Below are 10,543 nucleotides of genomic sequence, written 5' to 3'. Positions count from 1 at the left end.
GGCGGGTTATACGGGGCCTGTTAGACATGCTCTAACCTCCCTCCACCCCCTTCCTCTACCCTCCCCCCGTCGCCGTCGCCGGCGGAAGCCGCCGGGCAAAGCCCGGGCGGTGTCGGCGGCGGCGGCCCTTTCTCTACCCGGCGCGATTCCTCTCCAGGCGGGGCTGGCAGGCGGCGGTGCTCCCAGGTCGGCGGGGTTCCGGCGGCGGCGCTTCCTCCCAGGCGGTGCGGCGGCAGGTGGCGACGAGGCGGTGGCGTGGCTCCTTAGCCGGGGACAGCGCGGTTGCTCGGGGCGGCACCTGCCTGGCCCAGATTTGGGCCCTTCGGGCTCCATTTGGGTCCAGACGGGCTGGTTCCCTGCCCGGCGGTGTTCCTTCTGGTGGCCTGGATGGCCCGTCTTGTTCGTGAGGACTCCGGTTTGTTGGTCACGGTGAGACGGCGGTGGTGCCTGCATGGCCATGGTGGCGCGAGGTGGTGGGCGGCGAGTATGGTGGAGCACGATGGAGCGTCCAAGGCGGGGTTACAAGGGTCTGGAGAAATCCCTGTCGGTTTCACCGACACCGACGCGGTGACGCCCGCGTACGCCACCCTTCCTTCTTGAAGGGCGTTGGGTGAAGCCCTGTCTCCCTGTCCTTGCGCGTAACGGGGGAAACCCTAGGACCACTCTGGACAGCAGCGGCGTCATCGCCGCATCCCTTCTTGAAGGTGCTGCTTGGTACGCGGGGCTTCCAAGTGCTAGGAACTTGGTGGAAATTCTCCGGCGGGCGCAGCGGTTGCAAGGCATTTCCGTTTTCGTCGATCCGACCTTTTCGGTATTAGTTTCTCTTGTCTTTCTTTTGTGTTTTCTTTTGGACATGCTTGTGCTGTTTGCCCAATCATGGATCCTATGTTGTATCGGTTGTGTGCTATATTAATATAGCGGGATGAAAGGCTGTTTCGAGGAGAATTTAATTGCAAATTGTTTTCGGTAATATTGCACAATGGAGTTATTGTTGGGTCGTGCCTTGGATAACATGGTGTGCTAATTGCAAATCTTATTTGGTTACATCTTAATGGTGATTGTTCCATGCTTGCACTTTTATTTTGGACGAAATGCAGCAAGCTGCTTTCAATTATATTAGGAAGGATTGCAATTACAGGGTAAGGAACAAAAAGAGGAACACCAACAAGTATACAACAGAGAGCTGAGTTCAATCAAGGTGGTTTCAACCAGTGAACACGAGGAACACCAACATTCATCTCAGATACAATTTTGTTGCAGACGTTCGATGCCAAACTCGCCATCTTGTCACGTTCAGCTTATAGATGAGTCGAAGAAAGCTGCAAACTATGGTACGAATTAAGCTTGTAACCGCCGTATACCGCAAGTTTTTGCTGTCATCTTGCAACGGCAAAGCAGATACAGTACTTAAAAGAGTCGGCACAATTCAGCTGAACGAATCTTGAGTCCTGATCTGAATCAACCGCTGCTGTTGGTGAAACCCTGGGCCGTTAGAGGAGGGCCTGGAACCTTCCACTCCGTTTCACATCCGCATTCTTGCCGCCAAAAGCCAAATTCCCCAAACCCCCTTCCCTCCCACCCACACCCTCCTTGCCAAGAAGAGGCCAAGAACGCGCGCGAGAGACGGCGCCGCCCATCCATCCATGGCCGGCGTCTACGACTGGTCGGAGGAGGGGATCGAGGAGGACGAGGACCCCGGCCTGCTGAGGCGGGGCCGGAGCGCGCGGACGCCGTCTTCGTCGCCCGAGCACGATGAGCCCATCAGGATCTCCAGTTCGAGGTCGCTTTCTTCGCCTGCTCTCCGCCGCCCTTTCGGATCCTCGGGGTCGGGGTCGCCCTCCTCTCCGCCGAGCCTCGGGTCGAGCAGGAGTTTCGGGGACAGGCCCGCCCCCCGCTCGGTGCGGACGCGGAGGTCCCCGAGGGCGCCGAGTGTCCGCCTCGCGGCCGCGGGCGATGCCGGTTCTCGCGACGACGCAGGTGCTTCTACGCGAGGATCCTACGACGACGGGGACCCCGACGACCTGGAGTACACCGTCTCCTGGATGAGAGACCGGAGCGCGAGGCCGAGGCTCACCCCGCCAACGGACGCCACAGCGGCCTCCGCTTCCATCACAGCAGGCCAAGCAGAAGAGGACGAGGAGGTGCCGGCGGAACGGGATCAGTTCTCCTTCCCCCCGATCGAGGCGCCGCCGAGCGTCGTCGACGCGGCGGACGTTCTCGGCCAGTTCGCCGCCCAGTTCTTGGAGGCGACGATGGGCGCCACCGCGGGGCCCAGGACGGAGGGGATCAAGAAGGAGCTCCTCCTCGGCCGGAGGGTGGTCGACGTGGCGGGGCTCGAGCGGTGGCTGCGGAAGGCGGAGGCGCTCGCCGAGCTCGCGTGGTTCACGGACCTGTGCTCCGACGAGGGTTCCGAGGCGCCCCCGCTCGAGCTCTTCGAGTGCGCGTTCAGGGCGCTCGAGGCCGCCTCCTCCGATGAGCTCCACCGCGCTGGCGCCGACGCCAGGAGGTTCTGGATCGGTCCCGTGGCCGTGCTGGACTTCTTCTTGTGCCCTCTCTCCAAGAAGGTCATGGACGACCCCGTCGTCGTCACCTCTGGAAAGGTGCGTCAAATCTTTCACCGGCCTCTTACGATTTCACTGTTACGCTGATGGCTTGTTTGAGACCAACTGATGCATGCGATGGGTGCTCTACCTATTTCCTTGCGTGTTAAATGGGCACTCTACTCTTCCTGCAAGACCATTTTGGAAATCCTAACTGATCGAAATGTTCCAGGGTCTTGATTTCACATTTTGCTATCATCACTTTTCAGTTAGCATGATATATACTTACCTCTGTGAAATTCTGCTATTATTGTTGTTCATGGCTCAATTGAGTTTCTCTGGTTACACTGTTGCTTAATTCTCTTGAATCTTGTTCGTGGCATGATCCTTTAGATTATAGGATGTGAATTTCGTGTATGGCTCTTTGGATCATAAGATGTCGGTTAGGATCAGATAAACGATAATTTGTGTAGTTGATATAGCAGCATTTTGAGTCAAGTATGTGATACTTAGTAGATAGGAGAATCTGTTCAAATTGATCTGTAGAAAGTTGAACTTAGCACCTCCATTTGATCCCATAAGATCCCTGAAGTTAGTTTTAATCAAGTGAGTTGTAAGTGTCCTGCAGTGATTTTATTTGTGGCTAGAAATTCATTGTGTTGCAGATTGCTTGATGGATGTGATGAACACCTTGCTATCTATATTCTCTTTCAGTTATTCTCTTAAAAATCTCAGTTGACTTCTCTTGTTTGGGATAAAATGATGCATTGGTTGTTACGACTGTTGTTCTTGACATTTTTTTACTTATCAGTACTCTTACATGGGCATTGCATTCATCTTGAAAGGCCGTTTTAGGAATCATATCTGATGAAGAAGTTCAGATGAGCAAGCAAATTTTATCTCTGGCCATAGCAGTACAGCCACAAAATTCTGTAATGCTATTGTTCCTAAATGTTCAGATACTCTCTTTCTGTCTAGGGTCATGAGCAGATTGCTTAACAAGATAGATAGCTATCATCAATTCTCACTATAAATTCTTTGAGTAGTTGTTTGCTTAGTTGTTAAATGCCTAGAGTTTGTTTCTCAAGAATTTTGTGTTTTGTCCCATTCCGCTGATATACGGGCAACTGTACGTGTTTGGTTCGAATAAGGATATACAAGCTGTCTCGGTTGGGATACGCTGGATAGGATAATCTTGTCAAAATATTTCTAAAAGCGTAATGTATAATTAGTTCGGGACTTGGCGTAGTTTTTTGTTTTCCCTCTAAGAAAACACAAAAGCTTTGTGTCTTGATGCATCAATAGATGGAAACGCAAGTTCTGCTACTTAGGAGTAGCTTGTTGTTTTGTTCCGAGACCTTAATTCTTTAGTCCATTGCATTTCCATTTTATTTTTTTTGAGACAGCAATTGAACAATAACCGAACAGCTGCATTATCTCGAGATCTTCTTTATGATTTTATTCCTTGTACTAGTATGTTTCATCTCCCTGATTGCATGCTTCTTTTGTGTGGCTTCAGACTGTTGATCGTTCCGAACTGGAGAAATGGTGGAACAAACACAAACGCATCTGTCCAGTTACCGGCGAGGTTCTCAACCACAGCATCTTCATCCCTGATGTCCTCATTGCGCGGTGCATTTCGCGATGGCGTGCCGCAAACAGGATTAGTGATCTGACAGCATCTACTGATCCACCCGCTATCTCTCCTGAGGAGGAAGCCCTGTTCAAGGAAGCCACCGTGTTGGCTCACTCCCCAAGCAACTCTAAAGAAGATTATGAAGCTATCTTGCGCCTTCTGGAGCAGTGCTCATTCCTGCATCTGCTTGGTCGCAGCCCAGGGACAATATCAAAACTTGCCTGCGTCCTGCCAGAGACATGCCTGGAGCCTTACCCTGAACTGGACAACATTATCCTGGAAATATTTGCGAAGGCAGCTTCCTACAGCCCCAACAAGGAGGTTCTTGGAGACGATCGATACGCCATACCTGTGCTGATAGCAAGGGCATTGCTAGGGCCTGTGCCAACTAGAGCCAAGTGTGCTCAGATCCTTGGGCTACTGGCTGACAACTACTACAATAAGATCAAGATTGGTGAGCTTGGAGGCTTTGCTCCGCTGATGGAGCTGCTCCTGGTAGGAGACATTGGTGTGAAGAGGACTGTGGCGACGGCGCTCGCCAGCCTGTGCGAGGCCCAGGAGAACTGGAGCAGATTTGTCCGGGAGGGGGTGGCAGACGCGGCCATATCTCTGATGCGGAACGACAACCTGGTTGACGAGGCTCACAGCATCTTTGTGCAGGCCGAGGGTTTTGATGTGGCCATGACAGAGATCATGGACAAGCTGGCGTCGTTTGACGGCGAGGAAATGTGCGAGGAGATGACTGATCGGCTGTGGGATACATTCATCCGATCGACACCAGGCCAAAGGAGAAGACCTGCCAACTTCGCCCCCGAGGCTCCAGAAGCGTCTTCATCGTCTTCATCGGCTGTGAGCTTGGACGATGTTCAGGCTATCGTTTCATGGCTACAGAACAGGTCGTACAATCCCCGGACGTACAGGTACGGAGATTTAAAATCGCGTAAAGAAGCAACAGGCTAGAAAAGCAGTAGCTGATCATTGTGAAGATAGGTGTAGCTGAGGTCAGGCTAAACAGTGATCCTTATACATTGCTCTGGGTGAAACATATATACGGATGATGCCATTGTTAGAATGAGAAGGATGGGTAGCTTTTCAGTTGTACAGGCCTCAATGGAATTCCTTGTACATTGCTGTTCGGATATTTCGTTGGTCTCAGAGTTTCTGTCAAAGAAACCAGTCTGCGCAAGTTGTGGATACATTCAGATTTGTGGATTTGGAGCCGCTGTACAGTTATTGTAAGTTTCGCTGTTTCGACAGGTGGTTTACATTGCAGGATTAAAATATCTTGTTGTGCCTCTTCTTCGGGAAATTTTATTATTTGCCCCTCTTTACTTGGTACCTCTATGATTTTTCCTTCTTTACTTTCACTTTACTTTTTTGCCACTCTTTTCTTTGTCACTCTATCATTTACCCTTTTAAGTTATTTTATTTTATTTTGATTATTTAGCAAAGAACAAGATGACAAATCTGCCCCTGGCTCTATCATCTCCCCGCTCTCGCTCGATGTGTTGCCTTCCTCCGGCCTGTGGCCCTCATGGCCGCCACCGTCCTAGTATGCGACCGCCTCCGGCCGCACGCCGTCGCCACCTCATAGCCCCGCATGCTCCCCGCGCGCCAGCGCTGCCGCTGTCGTGCGTGCCCCGCAGCCACGCACGCCGCAGCCACGCAAGCCACCGTCGCCGCCGCGCGCGTCCTCGACACTTCTGCGCGACGCCAAGCCGTGCCGCCGTCCTGCTCCCACTAGTAGGAAAACCCTTATAGACGAAGCTTAGTTCTGTGGCGCACCGTTTTGAATGCGCCACAGAAACTTATTTTGTGGCGCATCAGGAAGTGTGCTCCACAAAAATAGCTTATTTTTGTGGCGCACGGCTGAACCGTGCGCCACAGAAATTATGTGGGGCCCACATTCTGCCACCGAATTATTAGGGCAGGTATTTCTGTGGCGCACAATGCTTTCTGCGCCACAGAAATAACTATTTCTGTGGCGCACTGGCTCTGGTGCGCCACAGAAGTAGTTATTTCTGTGGCGCACTTGTGCTGGTGCGCCACAGAAATAGGGTAAGTTATATCATCCCCGTACCCCTCCCCTCCCCTCCCCACGCCCGTACGTTCACCTCCGCGCGCCTCTCCCCTCTCCCCCGCCGCCGCCGCCATGGTCGTCGCCGTCGCTGTCGCCGTTGCTGCCTCCTTCCTCCGCGAGGGCCGCATGCCGCCACGCTCCACCCATCCCCGCCACCTGCAGCACAAGCCGCTGCGGCGTGGAGGAGGAGGGGCCGCCGCATGGAGGAGGAGGGGCCGGCTCCGCGTCAAGGAGGAGGGGCCGGCTCCGCGTCAAGGAGGAGGAGCCGCCGCGTCTTCCTCCTCCTCCACCCCTGTCATCGTCGTCAACCTCCTCCTCCACCCCTATCGTCGGTGAGCTCCACCTCTCCCCCTCCCCTCCCTCTTCCTCTACCCCTGCTCCGGATGTGTTGATGTTGTGCTCTGGATGTTGTGCTCGATCTGGATGCTCTTGTGCTCGCTGTTGTTCTCCGGATGTTGATGCTGCTCCGGACAAAATTACGAGAGAGGATGATGTTGTGCTCGATCTGGATGCTGTTGTGCTGCTGTTGTGGTCATCATGAATAAAAACAGTCCAACATTCTTTTTGTTTTACTGTGTTGTTAGCTATATATTATTTCTATGCTCTGCATGTGATGCTTGTGTTTGTGTTGTTGTAAGTTTGGAGCAAGCAGCTGGCATGGCATGTGAGAGAGAGCATGAGAGAGTTCTTGGGGGCAGAGATGATGGCAACATCAGCACTGGTCCTGCATTGGTCCTGCTTTGAATTAGTAAGATCAAGTAGTGGCTTGAGTTCCTGTTGGTAACCAATACCAACAGAGAGCTACTTCATTTTAAGTAGAATTTCTTTTAAGGACTCTAGCTAGATTAGAGGGGAAAAAGATTGCTGGTTTGTTGCCTATGATAATGGATCATCAAATGTTTCCCTTTGTCCCTGGTTGCCTCCTTAATTGATGCCTTATGATCCAAATGATCCAAGTCCCTTGCATGATCCCATTTGTCCCTAATGTTGCTTAAGATGAATAAATTCCCTCTAATCACCATTTGGAGATCAAGACTAGTTCTTGATATCCATTAGCTAGACTCCAATATTAAAAATGTCTCCCAAATATGGAGACAAACATTTTAACATTACCCCAATGTTATTTCTCTCAAATGGACAGTTTCTGATGGTATGCTTGCTCCTCACTGTACTTTATCAATTCCCTACTGATCCTAAGTACCCATGAATATCTGGTGGTGTTCTTCTATTGTTTAGTTACTATCAACACATGTGTTTGCATGTGTGTGTGAGCTGATTGTAGTGTCACTTGACTATTCAAGTTTCAATGTTGGTTACTTTTCCTCTAGTGCAAGAAATGGTTGAGCAGATGTTTATCCACTGTTGGCCTTTATTCTTGGTAGCTCAAAGTGTCATGCACTTACTGGATCATCAAATGTTTCCCTTTGTCCCTGGTCAATTGTCTCCTTAATTGATGCCTTATGATCCAAATTACTATATTATTGGATTGAGTGATATGGCTACTGCTTGTTTGCTCTCCAAATTACCAAGTGATGAATATATAATCCCTTTGGAGCATCTGCCCCATGCTATATATGTGTATTTGACCATGCTTATGATGGATTTCTTTTAAGGACTCTAGCTAGATTAGAGGGGAAAAAGTTGCTGCTTTGTTGCCTATGATAATGGATCATCAAATGTTTCCCTTTGTCCCTGGTTGCCTCCTTAATTGATGCCTTATGATCCAAATGACCCAAGTCCCTTGCATGATCCCATTTGTCCCTAATGTTGCTTAAGATGAATAAACTCCCTCTAATCACCATTTGGAGATCAAGACTAGTTCTTGATTTGCATTAGCTAGACTCCAATATTAAATTCCCTCTAATCACCATTTCTTGTTGGCTTTGATGAAAATAGAGATATCCACAGTAGGGGATCATGTAAATGAAAGCCATTGTGGTATCCTTTGAAGAAAATGGATCTGTTTCGATGGTTTTAAAAGGCTAGGTGGTGCTAGGTGATTAAGTTGGCTACCAAGACTTGTCTCATCTCGGTTAGCTGGGATATGCTATGTGTTGTTGCTTGTTTAGGCATATCTATCACTTACTGGATTTACTTGGTTCTTGATTGGCCTCTCTTTTGCCAGCATCACTTGGTCTATATACCGAGTGATGAATAATCCCTTTGGAGCATCTGCTCCATGCATGCTATGTGTGTTTGAGCATCTTGACTTATGTCACCATGGTTGCTGGTTTGTTGGTGTTTTTGTACTTGCCGATGATTAGATGGTTGGTCGATCACTCGTACACTCGGGGTGGAGCAAGTGAGCCCGGTGTGATGGCACAAGTATCAATATTTTGTGCATCCTACCTGGCCTCACTTACTCCATCCCCGGATGTTAATATTTGTTTCGACCAACAAAGTATGAGGCATTCCATTTAGTTCATACTAGCTAGCTACTTCTTAATTGCATTGGCCTTTTTTCCATTTTAGTGCCGATGATTAAATTGTTTGGTCACTTGTACACTCTGGGGTGGGGCTAGTGAGCCTGGTGCGATGGCACAAATATCAATCTCTTGTGCATCCTACCTGGCCTCACTGACCCCATCCCGGAATGTTAATATTTCTTTCGACCAACAAAGTATGAGGCATATGATATCTAGTTGAGATACCACTTGGCTCTTTCTTCCATTTTAGTGCCGATGATTAGAATGTTTGGTCACCTATACGCCGCAATATACTTTGTAGACGGGCCCCCTTTCCCCGGCCGCCGTTCCGTGAACGAGTCTTTGACGAGACAACAACGCCGACCTGCCTCTCCGGCGCATCACCACTTTTCTTCTCTCGCCGTCCAGTACGTGAACGAGTCCTTAATGCAAAGATGGTGCCAGCCTCCCTAGCATCATGCCGACCCACGTTGCCGTGCTTCGAGGCCGTGTCTCACGCGCCCGCACTCTTCGCCTTTTTGCCCGGTGAACGAATAGACTAATCGTTGGAATAAGGAAACCGATGACGGCCGATCGCAATTTAATCTTGCGACCGGCCGTCATCGGTTTCCTTATTGCAACGATCGCCTATTGGTTCACCGGCAAGAAGGCGAACGAGTGCAGGCGCGGGACACACGGCCCGAAGCGCGGCAACACGGCCCGGCATAATGCTGGGCAGGCCGGCACGGTCTTTGCATCAAGGACTCGTTCACTGGACGGCGAGGGACTGCCGTGGTTCTGCGCCGGAGAGGCAGATCGGCGTCGTTGTGTCGTCAAGCACCCGTTCACGGAACAGCGGCCGGGGAAAGGGGGCCCTTCTGCAAAGTATACTGCGGTGTATACTGCAACTATGGTTTCTGACCATAGTATTTGTGTTGACCAACAATGTATGAGGCACTTATTCCATTTTGTCATTCCATTTGCTTTGAGATTTTCAAAATGCCGATGATTAAAATGTTTGGTCACCGTACACTCGGGGGCGGCGTAAGTGAGTCTGGTAAGATAGCACAAATATCAATCTCTTGTGCATCGGACTTGGTCTCACTTACGCCGTCCCTGAATGTTAGTATTTGTGTTGACCAACAATGTATGAGGCACTTATTCCATTTTGTCATTCCATTTGCTTTGAGATTTTCAAAATGCCGATGATTAAAATGTTTGGTCACCGTACACTCGGGGCGGCGTAAGTGAGCCTGGTAAGATAGCACAAATATCAATCTCTTGTGCATCGGACTTGGTCTCACTTACGCCGTCCCTGAATGTTAATATTTGTGTTGACCAACAATGTATGAGGCATTTATTCCATTTCTCTTGTGCATCGGACTTGTTGGTCTCACTTTCTTCCATTTTCATCATAGTAGGAACTGGATGAAGACCCCGATGCAAGCGAGTTTGGTGGGTAGAGATGAGGGAGCAAAGGAGGAACCGGATGAAGACTACTTTGTATCTCGAAATTGTGAATTTTGTATGAATTAAGAGTTGTATGCAAAACATTTGACACTTGCCACTATATATGTATCTCGATCGGGATCTAAGTAATGTGATGATGATGTCTATGTTATATCTCGTGCAATGTACATGATATTTATATTATATCTGAATATTGCTGTATATAACCTCGTATATTGCTTGTCTATAAACCGCATGTGTATAGCGGGCAGCACAAAATCGTGTATAATACAAGCAAATTCCGTGGCGCACCGAAAACCAATTCTGTGGCGCACGCTTTTCTGTGGCGCACCTAGGAACAAGTGCGCCACAGAAACCTTAATTCTGTGGCGCATGGGCCGGTGCGCCATAGAAACCTTATTTTTGTGGCGAA

The 10,543-nt window shown here is 49.8% G+C and overlaps 1 protein-coding gene across 1 annotated transcript; it reads left to right on the top strand.

The window, feature by feature from the left end:
• The first annotated feature begins 1,643 nt into the window (after positions 1 to 1,643).
• On the top strand, positions 1,644 to 5,136 carry LOC124672219. Its single transcript, XM_047208490.1, has 2 exons — positions 1,644 to 2,600; positions 4,060 to 5,136. The coding sequence occupies exons 1-2, from the start codon at positions 1,644 to 1,646 to the stop codon at positions 5,134 to 5,136; spliced, it is 2,034 nt and encodes a 677-aa protein (XP_047064446.1).
• The last annotated feature ends 5,407 nt before the right edge of the window (positions 5,137 to 10,543 follow it).

The sequence above is a fragment of the Lolium rigidum genome, chromosome 7, assembly GCF_022539505.1.
Source record: "Lolium rigidum isolate FL_2022 chromosome 7, APGP_CSIRO_Lrig_0.1, whole genome shotgun sequence".
NCBI classification, from domain to species: Eukaryota; Viridiplantae; Streptophyta; class Magnoliopsida; order Poales; family Poaceae; genus Lolium; species Lolium rigidum.
The sequence above is the reverse complement of the archived record's forward strand: the minus strand, read 5'-3'. Positions and strand labels throughout refer to the sequence as shown.